The sequence below is a fragment of the Ciona intestinalis genome, chromosome 4, assembly GCF_000224145.3.
Source record: "Ciona intestinalis chromosome 4, KH, whole genome shotgun sequence".
In the NCBI taxonomy this organism is placed as follows: Eukaryota; Metazoa; Chordata; class Ascidiacea; order Phlebobranchia; family Cionidae; genus Ciona; species Ciona intestinalis.
Window position 1 is genome coordinate 3,323,879 of NC_020169.2, and position 20,376 is coordinate 3,344,254.

A 20,376-nucleotide genomic window follows, 5' to 3' on the forward strand; every position below is an offset into this window, starting at 1 on the left:
CTTTGTTAGGTGCTGAAGGTATCCCATCTTCCCCCACATTACTATATATTTTATTATCTAAGACAAACTCTCTCTAAACATACAATTTTTTAAAAGCATGCTAGTTCTCAAAAAATAAATCAAAAAACTGTTTTACAGGTACTAAAATTGGCACTGGCAGCAGTTTTCGAATCCAAAATCTCCAACGCCATCAAGCGGGCACTTACCAGTGCGTTGCTTACAACTACGTTCCCGGTAGTGCAAATGGTGACGTGGCAGTCATGGTAGAGTATCCGCCTTCCAATGTCATCGTTACACAGAATGAGAATGAGTTAACTTGCGTTGCTGAATCGGGGAGTATTCCTGAACCAATGTATAAATGGATTTTGCCGAACGGTAAGCATTTTCATTATATATATGGTAGGGTGGTAAAAGATGGGACATCCTTTCGTTCTATTTTCTCGTCCAGCTTAGTAGTAAAAAAAGAACGTTCAAGGAATTATAAAACCGAATCCTCACAACTCCCCTAGACCGTTGTAAAGTGTTTAAAGCACGATCAGGATATTTGGGTATTATGTGATAAAGGTGTTCTATCTTTTCCCACCCTACTATATAAAAAGTGGGTTGTGATATAATGGGGCATGTTTTATACTCTTTTATCGCCCCATTTGGTAGTAAATAAAAAACATTTATAGAACTCCAAAACTGAAGCCTCAGTACGACTCTGAAATAGCGTTGTCGTTTGGTGAAAACACGTTGAGGAATTAAATATGGGATATTATGTGCTAAATGTATCCCATCTTACCCTCACAGTACTACGTTAGCCTATAGTTCTCATATTTAAAGCTACAAGCTTCAAAGTTGTATCTTAAATGTTGTGTAATTACAGGGACCGAAACTGCTGGGAATAAATCTAGGCTTTTCGTAACTCCTTCTTCTGCTGGTCAATACACCTGCAGTGTAAGCAATATACATGGTAGAGAGAACGTAACTTTTATATACACCACAGGTAAGACCCATTTAAAAAAATTGTAAACTATTTGGATATTTATAAGTGCTTCAATAAGGCCCGTATTCGACAGTTTTAAATCCAATAAATTAACATTTTAGTATAATTTAACTCCTCATGCTACCATCGTAGACGTATGTGTCCTTGGGCAAGACACTTATATTTTAATATAATTTTATTCATACGCTGCTATCATTGTGGACCTATGTGACCTTGGGCAAGACACCTAACGGAAATTGAACCCAGTGGTCACTAATAGGTTGTCCAAATTCTCATTCATATAAAAAAAAAACAATCAACAAACTTACGTATGTGGTAACCCGTAAGCTGACACGGGGTGTATGAAATGGAACACCCGTGTTATAACCGAATATGCCGACTGTAATTTACCGAGGGGTGAGTCAAGTTACAACCAATCAATTGCAGAATTAATCGGCTCTCTATCTGTTGCTGAGTTCGTTACAACATTGGTTCTATGCATCGTATTTGCTGTTATATTGGCTTGCATTATCGGATGGTTCACTTACAAAAGATGTCCGTTCAGAAAACCTCACGAAGCTGTGTCAGACGAGTACGTTCAGAATTGCTGTGCTGTTATAGGCGTGTGGCATGCTTCTGCATTCGGTTTGCGTGATAATTCGGTTTTTGTTTTGATCATATAACTGCACATTAGTTGCATGCTTTTTGTAAGATTTTTGTTTTAATTTTCACAACTGCACTTTATTTTTGCTTGGTTTTATTTTCACTACACCACCACAGAGCACTCAAACGGTATCTGCAGTTCATGGAGCCTCCCGAAAGCGGGAAAACTCCTGGAGACTCACTCACGTGTGATGCACCTGATCTAACTGAACCAAGGTTGGAATACAATATCACGAGAAATTATTTTAAAGATTTTTTTAATAAAATGTATATTTCTGTCTAATTGTTTGTGGAATGTAAACAGTCCAGGGCCTTAAACATTTGTTTTGATGTTATACCACTCATAGCTTTGGGATTGTAAACAAAGAGACAAATAAATGTAACAGGACAATATTTGTTTATTGAAAAAGGTTTTCCTTAACCCATTAAAGCTGTAGTTAGTGCTTACCCGTTGTGTTGTATATACAGTATACACCCTAATAAAAACGATCCTAATTTGCAGAAAAGCAACAGTCCGCAACCTCCGATTCACTGAATGCAAATCTCCTCTTCCTCCAGATGAAGAGCACGGAACAAACATTGTACCCAAACTTCCAGCAATCACCAGGTAACTTTATTTCACGACTATCACACACCATTTTATTGTACACTAAGACGTATTTGTACACTGCAGTTTATTGTTTTGTGTCTTTTTAGTCGTATAGTAGTGTAGGGGAATATGGGACATCTTTAGCACGTTATATAAAATATCCTGATCGTGTTTTAAATTAACAACGGTGTATTGGAGTCGTAAGGATACGGCTTTATAATTCTTTGAATGTTCTTTGTTTACTACCAAATAAGAAAAGAAAATAGAATGAAAATATGTCCCATCTTCCCCAAGCTCACTATATTTATTATTTATACAGAACGAGAATTGACCAGAGTACCCCTGCTGGTTCTAATGGTGATAGATATCGATGTTATATGGCGGTGGATGGATCCAGTATTGAAATCGTGGAAAACGAATCTTTACCGTCGCCGCAACTGAATTACAAACAAATCCGCGAAGAGAGGGCAGAGTGCGAAAAATCTACACAATATGCAAAAATTCAGAAGAGAGAATCCCAAGATCTCGACACACCATCGGAAAATTTAAGTCAGGCGACGCGGGAAGCGACGATCCCTTCTCCGGTCAGACTCGCCAAACTTCGTCGGGATACGGGGCGCATCGTTCACGAACCAGCAAACGTGATACCTATGCAGTACTTCCACCAAGCAACTTTGCCTCGAACCGCCCGACTCCCACCAAAAGTTCCTTTGCATTACCCGCCTCCTCTAGGCGTGATGGTAACCGGTTATGAACCAGTTTTATACGACGAAACATGGAGGCCTGGAATCCCACACTACGTTACTTGCTCTGCAAGCCACATAGGTCCCTACGCTTCTTTAAATGTCAACTCACGTCATCGTGCCGACCGTGGGTCCGAGGAAACGACGATACATAGTGATACTTCTACAACGACTTCAGATGATTACCTGCACGGAGTAAAACGCAATTTGCCGCGTTCAATGTCTCTCTCGGCTTCTGACTCTTCGTCCGCAACAACTTCCGATTCTTCACACAGTGCTTCCACACAACAAAGCGACAATCCGTCCAAAACGAACTTACAATGTAAAAAAGTAATGGAGCCCACCTCTTTTGATAGTGGAAACGACTCTGTCAAATCTACGACTGGTACGACAAAGCGACATCAATCTCTTACATTAGTATAGCGGGGCAGAATATTTCACTTATTCCATACTTATGTCAACCTTTTATTTTTTACCTTGTTTTTACCTTCACATTCTATCATTGCGATATCGCCTATTGTATGTTATTCGCCACAGATTATATACAGCTTATTTTATTGCGAACTACAAAACATAGCGTGTAGTTTATTCTAAAATTGCGAAAACTTAAATTGCTGTGTTTCAGCGCCAAAAATCTTTTACACCTAAAAATAAATTTTATCCAAGAAATAATAAGATTTGTTTAGCTATTGATACATATTTGTATACTTTCGGTAAAGTCTAACTCTAATCGGTATATAGACTTAGTGTGTTTTTTCTTTATTATTGTATTGTAACCACAGATATAGCTCGAGCCTTTTATTGCAGCTGCAGACTTAGTTTTAGGGGCACAGCTCGAGCTGCGATTCGACCTAGATAAGAAATCATTGTAAATACAGAAGCAAGGAAGAACGCGTTTGACCCAGGCTATATTTATACCTTTTGGCTGCACAGTGATACTGAATTGGTGTCATTTTGAGGACGTTTATGATAGCGTAATTGTAAAATGAAGCTGATGAAGACTGGGCATAACGTTGCAGGTATAAACAAAACAATTTATTTATTGCAATTTCAAAATATTAAGCTACGCTTTTTTCAGATATTGCGTTACTAAATGTCCAACCGAACTTCTTTGACGAGGCAGGTCCAATTATGATCTACATCGTCGTTGTACTTATTATACTTGCTGTTATTATTTGGTTGCTTTACGTTGGTTGCATAAGGGACAGCAATGTTATAAGGTTAGTTCTCCATATATCTTGTTTATGCAAACATTTTTCATATAAAGGAAAGAAAAGTAACCAAATCTGTTCAGGAACTTTGATGGCAATGTCGCAGAAAGGAGTAGTTTGTTGAAAAAGAATGAACGTAAAGAATTTCCAACAAAAAATAGAAATTACTCCAATTTAGACCAGGAAATTCAAGCTAAAATGAAGCACACAGCTTAAAGTGACATTAACATTGTATAATCTTTATTGCGCACCCACATACACATATTGTTAATGTTTCTGTGTATTTTTAAATGCATTTTTGATTTTATCGATAAATATATTCAAAGTATTTCGATTTGTCAAAATAAATCCATTTGCATAAACAAAACTTGGTCGTATCCGATATAAACTGCATACAAATGGTTTGGCGGGAAAACTGATGTGTACATACTATATTGCAAATGAATAGCTGTTTACGTAAGATACAGTTTAGGTTTCTTACATGTAATTACTGCAGAACATAACTAGTAAATATGAGCAATAGTAAACCATCTTTTCGATACGGTCACTCCGAAGGTCGAACTGAAGTTTGCTACGACCATTCTGGAAAGTAAGTCGTTTTTTTGTAAGGTTATAATTACTTAAATTTAGAATGCTTTATAACTTACTTTATTGGCTATTTGCTATGGTATAGGGAATATCAGATTAGAAATAAAGTCTTAAAAAATAAAAATTTGTTGCTTTTTCTTAAATTCCCTTCAATTGTAACAATTTAGATTAAAATCGACAAAAAATAGTCTGCAGAAATAAACAATGACAATAGAACACAAGTGTTAATCTCTACATTCTGGTGTATTAACTGAACAACACATCTTGTTGAATTGCATGGTTGTTAAAAATTAGCTTTTTGAAGTGTGAACTGTTTTTTTTAAGTAAGGATCTTATATTTCTTAAGCTATGTTATCTAATCAATATGCCACCTCATGGTTGATGTTGTTGTTTTGTAGACATCTTGTTTCTTGTGGTTTTGATGGAAATGTGAAAATTTGGAAATCTATTAAAGATGATAATCCAACTAATATAAATGCAGGGGAACGTGTCTATAGTATTGGAATTAAGGTATATAACACATATACACACACACGTATATGTATATATATAACGTTTTATGTGATTTGTTTAAAAAAATGCTAGTTTTTATTTATTGCATACACATTTACAGTCTACAGACTTAAGTAACTGTACTTGCCACTGCCCCCTAACTACCAACCTCAAACACTTTCCACCAGCCTAATCTATAACGTACAACCTTCACTACTGCCAATACTTTCTTTAAAATAAGAAAATATTATATATATATATTTATATATATCACAAACAAGAAATTAAAATATTGTATTTTTGTTTCAGGGCAAAACTTTGTTCTCTGCATCTGATGAAAATTCTGTCGATAAATTTTCATTACCCGATGGTTCACCTGATGGTTGTCTTGTTCGTTTCACTGGAACTGTCACCCATCTTTCTGTGTCAGAAACAAGAAAACTGGTGGCAGCTGGATCAAGGTAAAGTTTTTGTGTTTATCTTTAAGCTTGGAACTTGAAACTTTTATGTTTACTCTCTATGTGTAAACCTAGAAAACAAATAGTTGTTTCATGGCTTGTCTGATATAAAACATAAATAATTAAGGTGAAACTTTTATGTGTACACTGTACAGTTTAGGCATACTTTTGTTTTCATTAGAAGTTTAATTTGGAAATAATTAATCTTAAATGGCTTGTTGTTTGTCTGCTAGGAATAGCGACTGATTTTTCTTCCAGTTAAATGTAAATATGTTTTAACTGTGAGCCTGTTTTAACAACTGTTGTTTTGTTGCTATATCGTGTCTTTTTCTTTTAAGTATTCTATAACAATGCATGTCTGCTGATAGGCCAGAGTTGGCTATAGTGGCAAGCTTACTCTTACAGAACAGTATATATTTATTTAATTGGTTTAAATACACTAAAAATTATTTCAAAATAACAAAACAAGTCTGTCAAAATGGTTAAACTGTTATAGAAATGGAAATTAAAATGTGTATATATTTACCTTTCTGTTGTCCAAACCACTAGTGTAAAATATTTAAAAATGAAAATATTCTTTTTATTTTCAGTGATTTTGACATCAAGACAATTGACGTGGAAACTGGGAAACAAAAGTCGTATCTCGGACATCAAGCTCCGATATTAAGTGTGGCAGTTGATCCTATGGATGAATACTTGGTGGGTGCATTTCAATTTAATTTTAAATGTAGCTTTGTATATATTTTAAAGAATTTTTGTGCTTGCGTTGTTATCTTGTTATATATATAAGTTTATTTTACTAATAATAAATATATATTTGTTATAGGCTACTACTTATAAAAAAGAGAGTAGCTTACTAGCTTTTCATTCATATCATGCTAATTATGTTTATTGATTTTTTTATAATTTAGTAAGTTTTGCATATTTTTGAATATTTTTTCTAGGCCTCATCAAGCTGCGATGGAAACTTGAAGATTTGGACTCTAAAAGACGCGGTGAGAATTATTTCTTTTGCATTTGTGATTATGCACATTTAGGTTTACAATCGTTATCAAAAGTATTTCCTGAGTGCTGAAAAGTATTTCCTGAGTATCTTTCATGGTTATTACTTTTGATAAACTCATGCGGTTATATTAGCTGACTTTTTATATGTTTAAATTCTTAGTACCTAAAATAAACTGTACCATATTATGTTGCAGTTTCATTTTTTTTATGTAGCATAAAAAAAAAAAACGAAAAAAATTTTTGACTAATAACTATATACAATTTATTTAATATACCTTATATTTTTTTTAGAAATGTGTCAAAACTTTGCAAATAATTAGTCGTTCAAATGATGTTGGAAACTCGCAAACTTTGTCCAAGTAATTTGTCCTGTATCTGTATTACTTTTTTATAGCTGTTGTTTGATGGTCCCATTATCTGTTCTCATCATTCGGCCTTTATATTTTGACCTGCAAGATCTAAGTATTTTTATACAGAAAGCTATTTATTTCATAAGCTAGTATCTGTGTGTTTAGAACTATAGAACTAAACCATACATACAAATGTGTATAGTTATTTACTTTTTTTGTGAAGAAAAACTATGAGTGCTATTTAATATGTTTTTTTTCGTTGAACTGGATATTTAATTTAATATGTGTATGTCGTAAGTGTCATAAGGTCAGTGGCGCAGCCAGAAAAAAAGGGGGGGTTTAATAAAAAATTCTTCAATAAATTTTTTTTTGAAATTTTTTGAAATTTTTTTTATTTTTTTTGGTTTAAAAGGGGGGGTCACGACCCCCAAAATCCCCCCTGGCTGCGCCACTGCATATGGTGTACCAATATGTTTACAATGTGCCACACTAAAGTTAACGTTTGTAGAATTTCATGGAGACCAGTAACTGGTGAAGACATTGCGGTCCCAACTGAAACTGGAGTCAAAATATTCAACAGAGTAACATGGGTGTTGCTGCAAACGTTGACCAGTGATGTCACGTCAACGGTATGATTATAACTCTTACAAAATGCATCAAAAGACCAGATATTTGTGTTAGTTGTATAATTGTGTGCAAGCAACTAGAGAATAGCGTAATATGTTTTAAAATCGACTTGTCTCATCTTGTATTATAATATGACTCAATGAGTATAGTAGGATGGGGAAGATGGGACACCTTTTCATTCTATTTTCTTAACCCATTTGGTTGTAAACAAATAGTTTTTAAAGAATTATAAAACCGATTCTCAGGTCAGGACTCTTATAGACGATTGTTAATTGTTTAAAATACAATCAATTTGGATATTATGTGCTAAAGGTGTCCCGTCTTCCCCCACCCTACTATATATGCTGTACCGTATAAACATAAAAAATATGTGTATGTTTTATCGCATATTGACTATTGATACTAATTCAACAAAAATTCCCTATGATTGTAATGGGTTTCCACTTTCCAGGCTTACCAATGCTGCAGCTTCTCCCAATGTGGTCGATTCTTAGCAGCCGCATCAGCTGATGGGTGGATAGTTGTGTGGGATACTGAAACACAACTAACTGTTCGAAAGTGAGTGTAATTTCTGTTATAAAATAAGAAGCTCTTTTTACCAGCATGGTGACATTTTATTGGTGGAGTGTTTTTAAAAAAAGTTGCTCATTTCACATTGGATCCAGTTTTTTGTCTTCGTCAACACGTAGATACAACATTGTAGATGCTCTTCAGCTTTTGTATACTTATTAACAGACATTTCGGTACAGAATCCAGGAGGTAAATATGAATGACAATTATATATGATGTTAAAAGTGACCCCTTCAAAACAGGCTCGGAGGTTTGGAAATTTTTTTTTCCAAAGATCTCAATCAACTAAACCCTTAGAATATACAGAATGAAATATTATATATTATTTATATAACATACAAAATAATGCTATCATGCAGAATACAACATCCACTTAAATCCTGCATCTCATCCATCGCGTGGAATCCTCAGCAAAATAATTGCGTCGCATTTTCCGACACCAGAGGTCAGATTGGAGTTCTTGAAGACGTCGTAGAAAGTGAAGAACCAACGAAACCAGTAAGTTTATCTATATTTTGGTTTAACAGCCCTTTTTTGACACTTTTATTAGTTTTTACTGTTAGCGTGTTGTAGCGGCTGTCATTTTTTTGCTGTTTTTTTAAAAAAAATTTGTTGTTCTAACTGCTTTTTTGGGTAAATTTTGGCTAACAGTGCTTTTTTAACTATATATTTTAATTTCCACTTAGCTTTTTTACTTAACTTTTCCCAAAATCTTATGTTCCTCCCCGCATCCAGAGAAGAGACGAGGATGATTTGGATGCTTTGTTTGATGAGGAAGATGACAACATGATGGTGGACATGATGGCAGATGAAGATGATAAACCACAAGTAATTTTTAACAAATTTTTAACAAAACCTTTCTGTGACCTTTTTAGGCCTATAATGTATTTTTAAATAAAAAAATTGTTAATACATTTTTGTTAAAAAATTGTTTGGAGTATGTTTTTAATAAAAAGTGTTTTTTTTTTAAATTTTAATAAAAAAAAATTTGAGAAAGTTTTTAATGTTTTTTTAAGTAGTCTATATATATTTAAAATATTCATTTTAGACGAAAAGTGATGTTCCAGAACTTCCGAAACGAAACAAACCGAATATATTTGATGACGATGACGACCAAGATGATGTTAATAACAAGAATGCTACACAGGAGTCAGATTTACGTGAGTTCAGATTTTTTTATGCCATAAAACCTTTTTATACAGTTTCGTTTTGGTGCAATGAGATATTTTCATAGGTGTGTCACATTAAAAACATATGTGTACCAGATTCTTAGGAGTTTGACTATATATAGTTTTTCCTGCATTTTTATAATTTTTCAGCTTGTTTTTTAAGCCGTTTCATGTTAAACTAGTAAGACATTAGCAACAATATTTTTAATGTTACACGTTTTTGGTTACTTTAAAAAAGCAAAATTTTATAAAACTATGGTTTAATTTTTTTATATAAAATCTACGTCCTGAATCTGGTAACATAATATTTAATCAACTTATCAAATCATCCAGTCATCCACTTTTCCCCACAGCTCCCATCCCATGCACACTTGATGTGTTCACCACGGACACGGATGTTGATCTTGCTCCTCCCACCATCCTCCCATCTCTTCCCATAGAAACAAAATACACACTTGAAGACGACGCATCATCGGTTGCCACGGCAACTGTCACGGCACCCACCAACTTTCAACCTAGTTCCATGCAACCTCCATTCCAACCAACCTCAACACCAACACATCTATCTCACAGATTCATGGTAATTTTTTTTTGTACTAATCCGTTTTTACCCAGGATTTACTTTTGCCCTAAAAAAACATGTCCTACCAGTCCTAACCGTGCTTAAGTGATTCGTACCAGAATGCCCAAAATTAAAAATCAAGTGAAACATAAAAAATTACAACATAAGCATTTGCCACATGATCAACAACTTTTTTAGAACCTTGACTTCATAGTTAGGCCCTCCATAACCACTACATATCGTAAACATTTGTATTAAAAAGATTTCCTGTTTGTAGTATAAATCTGAATATCAAACCCATTTAAAAAATCTCCCAGCCTCAAGCTTTAGGTTGTAATTCTTATGTTACAGTAAAAATATTGATCCATTTGCCCGAAAAAAATCATTTGAACGCTTTTTCCTTAGGTATGGAACGCTGTTGGTGTGATTCGATCATACACTGATGTTACTGAGAGCGCAATTGATGTTGAATTCCATGATACGCAAACACATCATGCTCTGCATCTTCCTAACCATGATCAATACACCATGGCTGATCTATCAGTACAAGCTGTTGTGTTGGCTGCTGAGTCTTCTGTTGATGCAGCAAGGTAAGAAGATACTTTTTTATGTGTTTTTGTATTTATTTGTTAATTTTTATTTACTTATGTTTCATATGTGTTTGTATTTTTTTTTTTTTATTTTTTTTTTATTTGTATGTTTTACATTTATTTGTCATTTTTGTTTATTTTTTTTATTCATTTTTTTATCTATATTTTTATATTTATTTGTATCTTGTGGGGTACAGTGGTGTAGTGGTTGGAGATTTGTTTAAACATTACGGGTTTGAGACTTCTTGTTGCTATTTGAGACTTCTTGTTGCATGTATGTGTCCTTGGACAAAACACTTAATGTTGATTGCTTTGTACAAGTGGTCCCTTATGTTTTGTCTAAAAAATCCACACTCAAGATATAAACCACATTGTTTTTTTAAGCAAATTGAAGTGTGTTCACTTTTCATCTTGGGACAACAACAAGGAATGGGTGATTGAAATGCCGGATGGTGAAGAAATACAAGCTGTTACCACTGGTATGTACAAGCATGTATATTTGCTGCTACCATTGTTGGTTTATCTATTCTTGGGCAAGACACTTAAAATTAAGACAATTGATTTAGTGGTCGCTAATGGGTTGTCCAAATTGTCTGCCATACATACAAATCAAAATCAAAAATCTCCCCCAAAAAATCACTTACAAAGTAACATACGAGGTAACTCGTAAGCGGCCACGAGGTGCATGAAACAGAACAGCCTTGTAATACTGACTGTTGTTACCTCCCCAAGCGAGGATAAATAAGTTACATTTATTCACTTCTACAATTTCTACTTTATCGTATAAATTATTAATAACCTTTTTTGTTCTTCCCCCTACAGGTGATGGGTGGATAGCTGTGTGCACTGACGCATTACAAGTCCGTTTCTTCTCACTAGGTGGCATACAGAGGCAGATTCTGAGCATTCCCGGCAATGTGGTTGCCATGGCAGCTAACATGGACCAGTTGCTTGTGGTCTACCATATTACCCAAGGTAAGTAACTGAAAAAAAGCTGTTATGTTTTTTGAAACTTTGGTGGTAAGTCACATTTAAGCTTCTCTATCAAAACATAAATTTTTTTTCGTTATTATGCTCATTAAGTAGAGAAAAGTAGAATAAATTTAGTTTTGCAATGTTTGTTTTTACTTTAAAGCTGATAAAGAGTATTATTTTTTGAACAAAATTGTAAAAAAAGTACTTGGTTATTTTTGCTTGTTGCTACTACTGTTAGTGCTTTGTATGGCCAAGTAATTTAATAAATTTAGTACGACATATTATTCTACGTAGTAGTAAGTATTAGAAGTTTTTTGTATAGCAAATTTTCACATTTATAATACTAATACATTTATATCGTATTTTCAGGTTTTGGCAAAAACCAATGCTTGGGGTTCATGTTACTTGAAGTGGGGTCAGTAGTGGGTCCAAACCCCGTAGCATCGTTGGGGGTTCACCCTTACCCATATCCCAGGGGTCCAAACTTGAGTGGGTGGGGTTTACTGCCGAAGGTACCCCAGCTACTGTTGATACCCTCGGTGTAGTTCGAATGATAAATAGAAGTTTCTGTCAGACGTGGACAACGGTGGTGAAACTAAAAAGCATTGTATGTTTGATTGTATTATTAAAATTAGTCTGATGTCATAGCTCAGTGGTTACGTCCTTGTAATATAACTGGAGGAGAATGGGTTTGATTTTCGATACTGATAGATGTCTGTATCAGTATGCCTAGGACACTTAGCAGACATTAGGTATAAACCAGTAGTTGTAAAAATGGATGTAGCACCCTGGGTATTAGTTTAACAAGCTAACTCTAGCCCAAATCATAGGTTTAATGCTGCAGCATACCATTCTGTAGGACCTCTTCCATGTAGAATAGAATCCTAAAAATATCCCATTTTTTTAGAGTTTTTATGGGCAACATTTCTTAATGCTTAAACTACATTCTTGGGTCCGGCCCATAGTTATATAACATCCACTTCCATTCCATATTCCCCATAACAATATATTGTTGGGTGTAAATTGTCAAAGAATATGAGACTAAAATCTCCTAATAATTTTTTTTTATTTACTTTTTTCTTCTTTATTTTGTTAAATTTTTGTTTCAGTTTTTTAATTTTTGTTTATTGACGTTTTGTCAGTACTGCATTTTTACACCTGATTTTCTCAATGGTTATTTAACAAAAAAACTTTTTATTCTTTCAGACCAAATCTCGCCACGATCACTGCTGGGTTGTCGGTCTGCATGAAAACCCACAACAGATCCGATATATTCAATGCAAAGGATCAATTTACCCTTCAACACTACCGAGACCTACCATGGCAGTTGCTCATTACAAAATACCACTGTGTGAGCCAGAGAGTGACAAGGCAAAATATGAAGTATGCTGAAAAATAATAACTGCGAACCTTTGAACAAAAGGCAGATTTATTTAACTAAAAAAATTGTTTCAACATTCTTAGTGCTTTAGTTTTAACATAGTAGTCTTTAATTCTGACATTGGGTATTTATTTCTGCAGTAATTCCGTCCTATGATTTAGAAGTCATTGGGTATTTATTTTGTCATTGAGTATCAAGAGACCTGCTTTGACACGAGACAGTATAAAACAATTGTAGCTTGGAAAACACTGTAATAAAATGTAGTTCCACATTGCGCTATTCTTATTATTGCGCAGCTGATAATTTTTGCTTTCTGTAATTTGTGCTCAAAGGGTAACAAAAAATTATTTGTGCTTTAATGTACAAACAAACTTAATTTTTTTTTAATTTTTAGGAAGAATATTGGAGGACAAAGATCTTCTCATCCCACAGAGAGTACCTCACATCACGAGGATATGAAACGGATGGTGGCGAGAAACAAAAGAGTGATCTAGTCGTACAACAAACTCTCATGCGGCTATTTGCTGTAAGTTTTTTTTGTGTGTTTTATATGAAATTATAGAATGTTTTTACTCCGTCGCCATATTTTGTTACTATTTTTACCCGGCATAATATATTTTTAAAGAAGTGATTTTCTGCCGAACATATTTGACAGAGATTTTATTAAACCATTGTTTTGTTTGACATGCACCAACACCTGTAACTCTCATTAGGTCTTGCCAAGTGATTAGCATAACTTTGATTAAAAAGTTGCTCCAAAAGCTTTTTACTCCAAAAAGTTCCAATTTTTAATGAATTCCGTCTTATCTAATAATAATTTCCCCTTTTTGTCAAATATTTCATTATCTAATATTTCATTTTAATTCCAGCTTTGCTGCAAAAGTGACGCAGAGTACCAAGCATTTGATGTTTGCTCCATGATGCCAAGCTCTGCCTCCATGTCCCTTGCCATCAAATATTCCTCCAGGATCAGAAAGATCATGCTCGCACAGAGATTGAGCGAGGTGACAAAATTATTACTTTTTTATTTTGATTAGTTAGTTGTGTGTGGTATATCATAGGTTAGTTCAGACGTTCTGTAGTTACTTTTTTTTACATAGATTAATTAGTTGTTATTTGTATCGTTGGGTTTGCCTATCGTAGATTATCAAAGTTTAGGTGCCCTCGTATATGCTAACAGTTTTAGTTTGTATGTAAGCCCATAAAATATTTAATACACTTACAAACTTTTATTTTGTAGATGTGCTGGAAAGTTTTAAAAATCTTTGTAAATCAATAAACCTAAACAATTTTTTTTTTATGTGGCTTTTACATAGCATGAAAAAAAAATATAAACTCTGTAATTGGATACCTGAACTTTTCTATTGTAAATGAAGTATATCATTTATAAAAAAGTAATATTGAATTTTGGGTTTTTATATTTTGTAACTGTTTCTAAAGCAGTTTTATGGTCACCTAAATAAATTCAAGTTTTGTTTTATCAAGTTGGTGTTTTTCTTAAATTTCACTCTTCTAATGGTCATCTTCCAGGTTTGCCAAGAAAAAGTCCAGGAAGAGCAAGAAGCAATATTAAAACAACAACGCAAAGTTATGCAGATGGTGGAGAGCGATGATGAGGAAGAGGAAGAAGACTTTAGAACTGAGTTACAATCAGGGTGAGGATCAAAACCTATTTGTTTGTTAGTTTAGGTGTTTAAACTATTTTATCTGGGTGAGGTTCTTGTCGAAGACCTGGAATTTAAGTCAGATTTGGCTCGTTACCTTAACGCCCAGGAATTTTTTAATAATTAATATGACATTATGATAAGGATTTTGACATAACCACTTTTTAACATACCACTTTTTTGATATACCACTTCTTAACATACCACTTCTTTGACATACCAGTTCTGGTTCTTTCATTTTGCTTGGACTTGCAGCCAACCTATTAGATCAGCTGTTGGGGTGGCCATACAACCCAGCACCCCTAACTTTGTGCCTATGGTTAGGAATATATACTTGTAATGAGGCAAACTTTTAAGTCCCAACTTTTGTTCTTGTACATCAATAAAAGAGACAAGTAAAAATGTTTATTGTACAATCTTAATTTATAATCATATCATTCTATAGTCGGGTGGGGAAAGATGGGACACCTTTTCGTTCCTTTTCTTGTCCCAATGGGTAGTAAACAAAGAGCATTCGAATAATTATAAAACCATATCCTCACGAGTCCCATATACAGTTGTTAATTGTTTATATCATGATCAGCATATTTGGATATTATGTACTAAAGGTGTCCCATCTTACCCCACAGTGCTATATATTTCTTTTAGTTTTATTTGTCAGGATTTAAATTTAACCCAACTTATTTTCAGAAAATAGTAACATCAGTTTAAGTTAGCGTATATTCACTCATAAACCATCAATGTCAACATTAATTTAAAAACATCTTCTTTCTATCCAGCTACAGTGCAGCAGAGACAGAATGGTCGTCTCAGAAATCTTCTCGTAAACCAACGTCATCTCGACCAGTTGACGTGGACAATGACGACGATGATGTCACAGTGACATCACAATCTACGGAACCAAGAAAAGGTTAAAATCTTTAAAAAAAAATTAAAAAAGGCTTTTTTTAACAAAAAGCATCAACCTGATATTTTATGTCAATTTACAGAAATGGAAACTAACAAAGAGGTAAAAGTGAAACCCGTTCGATCATTATCTTCTCAACTTGCTGGGTCAAGGAAGAATCCATTTAAGGTGATATTTTATATCCTCACAGCACCCATATACCGCTGTTAGTTGTTTAAAATAGCGATCACGGTGTTTACATATTATGTGCTAAAGGTGTCCTATCTCCCCCCCACAATACTATTTGTTCAAACATTTTTCAAACTTCATAATTTTTTTTCAAATTTATTTTAAACTTCATGCTTTTAACATAGAAGTCCGTCTCTTCCGTGACGTCATCCACAAAACCAACCACCTCTGCAGCATCACCTAGCGGCAGTGTGTTGGACGGAATAAAACGTGCCACACCAATTCACCAAAGTAAGAAGCAAACAGAAGGTGCTAAGGGATCAAAAAGCAAAGAGAAAAAAAGCGTAAGTTTAAATTAACATTGTGGTTTCCGCTACAATAAGTATTAGTCATTAGTTACATATGTGTTTAAAATTTTTTTTAGAGACAAAGAAACTACTAATGCTTTCCCTTATTTTATACTTGGACCAGTTAGATGTTACGTATTGTGGTCTTGTATCATCTTTTATTTGCAATATTCTTTTTCACTCCACTATGAACATAATATGGAATTTAATATGATGACTTTGTAAAGATAAAACGGTTTCTTGAATGACATGCTATTTTGTTTGTCTATTTTTAATGAAAAACCTTTGTCAGCCCAATCTTCATTTTTCCGACAGGACTTTTATAATATTTTGTAATGCTGAAATAAAAACATTCAAATTTAATCATGTTTTCCGTTTGTCCATACCCAGGGCCAATCAACTTTATTCTCAACCAAACTAAACCTCACTTCAACTCCTAAACCAAAGAAGACTTCCCAGAGGAGTAAAATGGATGTAAATGAGGAGGAAGAGGTTCAGATCCTCCAGGAGAAACCAGCAGCTACCGATAATGAAGTCCCGAGGTGATTGAATGGTTTGTTGTTTTTAACTAATGCAGTTTATTTTTTAAATATTAAAGACAAAATGCGATTCGTGTGTAACTGCGCACTTTAAATCAGTGTTTGGAAATGCGCATACGTGTAACTGCGTAATTGTTCAACTAATATAGTTTAGTTAAAAATTTGAAAAAACGTGCTTGTATATTATTTATAACTGCCTGGTTTAAATTAGTGTTTGAAAATGCGCAATAGCAATTGTGCACACTTTCAAGTTACCTGTGGGTTTACATATGCGCAGGTGTAACTGCGCACTTCGAATTACGACCATAAACTAACCCAATAAAATCCACTAATAAGAATACTTCAACCGTTTTTATTAGCATGAAATACATAGCTTCAAGCATAAAGCAAGCAACATTGCATTGCATCTCAATTTTCTCGTACCTAAAATTTAATAAAACTATGAGCGCATTCCGTCAACGTAACTATTAACGTCCACCGCTAACATAGTGATTGTCGCGTGTCTTGCACCTGCTACTGTACCAATGCTCTCCCACACCGTGCATTACAATTAGCAATGTAAATCCGGATCTACTGTATACGCTAATCGAATAATTGCCGCTTTTTAAATGTGTCCTGACAAGCTTATATTGGATATGTGCTAAAAATTATCGGAATTTCATAAATTGGAATCTTCGGAAATGCTCCAACGTCGTATTATTGGTATCTGCTGTAAAAAAATCGCTAAGTTCTTACAATCTAATCGCTTGAGTATAAGTTATGTAATTTGGGAATTTTTGTTAGATTTGTAATGGAAAAAAGCGCCACTGGGTGTCGTACGAGAGTCGCGTATTTTCTAATTCACTGAATAGTAAATACCGATTTGGCTCTAACACACTTAAATACAACAAGTATATTTTTTTATTGAAAATAATTGCAGTTCACGAGTTTTCATCACAGTAAGCGCTTTTATTAAAAACTTACAAATTCAAACATAGATTTTTCTCAAACATACAAATGTTTTCAAAAACACAAAGTAGGCGCTTTAAAACTTAGGCGCCGTTGTTTCGCGTCAATATACGATAACGTTCACTAACGTTTTCCAATCACTATTCCTACTTCCAGAGTCATTTCTGGCGTCCAACTTTTCCTGGAAGAACATCTTCAATCGATAGAGGAGCAACATCCGGACTTGGACGGGATTGAAGTTCGTAAAATTGGAATTAAACAATTCCGTGCCCTTCCTGCTGAAGAAAAACAGGTGTGTTCGTTTTTCTTGACGTTTTTGACAAAAGACGCAGCTATATACCAATATATATAATTATATATACAACGGTACAATCGGTAATTTTAATTTTTAAAAATTTGATATTTTAAATTTATTAAAAAAATTTTTTTTTTTTTTGAAAAATCAGACTTACCTATAACTTATGTGATCCTATCTCGAATTTGTCAAAGGAAATTTTAAAAATCCATCTGCGCCACTGAATTTTTGAGTTTTGTATAAGAAACAGGTTCATAAACAATACTAAACATGCGAATTCACGCCGTTCAACAAAAAGTTTAAAAAGAGACAGGTATTATTATATTTGATTATCAAGCTAAAGATATCCAAATCTTATAATGTCTAAACATTTGCGTAAACTTTAAACTCGCAGCAAATCGTAGTCCGTAATTGCGTTTCTAATAAATCTAAATTGTTTAAATTATTATAGATTAATAATATATATCTCTTTGACAGTTGTCAAATAACTGGTATACAAAAAAATTATAATACAGTGGGGTGGGGGGGTGGGACGCCTTTTGCACATAATATCTAAATATCCTTATCATGTTTTAAACAATTAACAACGGTCTAAGGGAGTTGTGAAGGCATAGTTTTATAATTCTTTGAATTTTCTTTGTTTACTACCAAATTGGACGGGAAAATAGAATGAAAAGGTGTCCCATCCTCCCCCACCCTACTATATTTCAAAATACATAGACACCTGTCAAAAAAGCTACATTTAAATCTAAACGATAAATCCGTGTTTTTTAAAATATAAATCCAAACTATTGGATTAAAACGTGAATCCAAGGTGATATTTCGATACCCTTGGCGTTTGTAACTTGTGTTTTAAATACGCGGCCTAGACATATAGACTCCACGGTTTTAATTTTCCCCGAGGTATTTAGCGAGGTAGTCAGCAGGGATCTGCACTTTCCGTTAACAGTTTCCACATGGCTGATAGCTGCCATACATAGGTCGTTAGGGTTCGCAACTCGCAAGCAACCTGCAGCAAATGAAATTGGATTAAGCCCACGCTCTCTCACGGTACAATATGTAATCCCGCAAATCTTTAAACTCTTCATTGCCTACAGTTGCGTAAACCTTCCCAAAGTTGAAATTGTGCAATCGACTCGCTTAACCCGATTACCTTCCACTGCCTTTTAATATGATTAGAGAGTAATTAACCTTATGCCGGAGTGAATGCCGCCTAATTAGCGGCTCCCCGCAGGAAACTCTATCACCTAAATCCGACCGGATTGTTCGTCTTGTACACGATCCGGTTTAATCCGGCTTAAACGAGCCGTAATTCCACGGCTGAAGATTCCGCTGCCGTCTAAAGATGGTGCTGACGCGAGGATAACAGGCGTGCGTGTCATTCGCTACCTGTTTGCGTATACATACATTTTCTCGGCCTCGGTTTGCCCGATGCGAGACGCGTTCGCGGTTCTGGATTAAACCGGTAATTACTGGCCGCTGAGGAATGCCGAGAACCGCTCCGCGCGCAGGATCACACTATATATTGTGCTTGACGACGATGATAATCTCTTAATTCGACTGGCAAAAGCGACCCGCTGCAATTATCCACAGTATCTGCTGATCCAGTGGGCTAGAATTAACCAACACCGCTAATTTGCAACGTCATGCTTCTGAGTTAATTCGTGCGAATTTGTTGAACCGAGCCGAACCACTGCGCAAAATAAACGGCAGAAACCGCTGGAATGGCAACTCACGAGTCGCCGCTATGCTATGTCAGTGTCAAATCTCCTAAAAACAATATTTACCAATTCGCCAGACTTGGAATTCTCGAGCAAAATCAAGCAAGGTCACAGCTAGCAAACGTAAGCACGAGGTGGACGAAAACGACCCACCAAATTGTGATGACGTCATTTTATCCACAAATCCAGCCAAAAACCTTCGACTTGATCTGGACGAATCTACCGACGCGGAAAGCGGCGACGCTCGCGCCAAACTCTCAGCTTTCGCATATTCATCCGCAGAGTGATAAAAAAATGTTTCAAAAAATAATTTTATTCATCTTTTTCTATCGGTTTTTGACAAAGTGAAATTAACACGGCAATATTTGCTGCGATAACAATACACCATTCTTCTATTAATCAATTATTCCTGTGTCGGTTTCTGGTTTAGTTCCTGTAGGTTTATACCAAGTATAGTAATACAACCGTGTGAATATTTCCCAATTACTTCTCCAGTTCTCCTTTGCGTATTGGAAGAAAATAAATCTTTTATTCTATTTCTGTGTCATCACAATTTCGTTGTTAAATTTAAAAAACCAGTTCTTACTTCGAGCGTGGGAAGGCGCTGCTACTTAACTGGATTAGGGAGGAATCTTTACCCCTTAAGACAACTCTGTCCAGCTTAAACTGGCCGAAACCGGATTTTGCTTGACGTTTTGGTCACGCTTTCTTAAAGGTGATGAAACTGTGCACTTCAATTGCCGGATTTTTAAACCAACTTTCTCTCATTATTTTAAGTCCGGAAACTCCTAAAATTCTGCCGTTTTTACGATTTGGAATCCTGTTTTGACCGCTTCCCTCCGGCTAG

The 20,376-nt window shown here is 34.8% G+C and overlaps 2 protein-coding genes across 3 annotated transcripts in view; both read left to right on the forward strand.

Moving 5' to 3' along the window:
* LOC100182255 (hemicentin-1) overlaps positions 1-3,637 on the forward strand; it is a 9,137-nt gene extending 5,500 nt beyond the window's left edge. The window contains exons 9-14 of one of the 2 annotated variants that reach the window (XM_018811761.2): positions 139-375; positions 869-988; positions 1,415-1,559; positions 1,748-1,846; positions 2,133-2,237; positions 2,539-3,637. In XM_018811761.2, the coding sequence (XP_018667306.1) occupies positions 139-375; positions 869-988; positions 1,415-1,559; positions 1,748-1,846; positions 2,133-2,237; positions 2,539-3,385 (1,553 nt within the window). In that variant the 3' untranslated portion in view covers positions 3,386-3,637. The remainder of the gene's footprint in view (positions 1-138; positions 376-868; positions 989-1,414; positions 1,560-1,747; positions 1,847-2,132; positions 2,238-2,538) is intronic. The other variant, XM_002126660.3, reaches the window with a different exon arrangement.
* A 168-nt stretch (positions 3,638-3,805) lies between these two features.
* Positions 3,806-20,065, forward strand: LOC100186467 (WD repeat and HMG-box DNA-binding protein 1-like). Its single transcript, XM_002119140.5, is given in 29 exon segments — positions 3,806-3,981; positions 4,041-4,182; positions 4,257-4,762; positions 5,160-5,271; positions 5,563-5,714; positions 6,302-6,410; positions 6,656-6,706; positions 7,008-7,075; positions 7,575-7,695; positions 8,145-8,251; positions 8,623-8,761; positions 8,999-9,091; positions 9,312-9,423; positions 9,786-10,012; positions 10,400-10,584; positions 10,969-11,063; positions 11,407-11,559; positions 11,929-11,967; positions 11,970-12,166; positions 12,766-12,942; positions 13,335-13,466; positions 13,810-13,944; positions 14,471-14,595; positions 15,384-15,514; positions 15,594-15,679; positions 15,865-16,023; positions 16,417-16,568; positions 17,670-17,805; positions 19,607-20,065. Coding segments are annotated over 27 exon segments (3,480 nt in total). The 5' UTR covers positions 3,806-3,981; positions 4,041-4,182; positions 4,257-4,685; the 3' UTR covers positions 19,817-20,065.
* Positions 20,066-20,376: the final 311 nt, after the last annotated feature.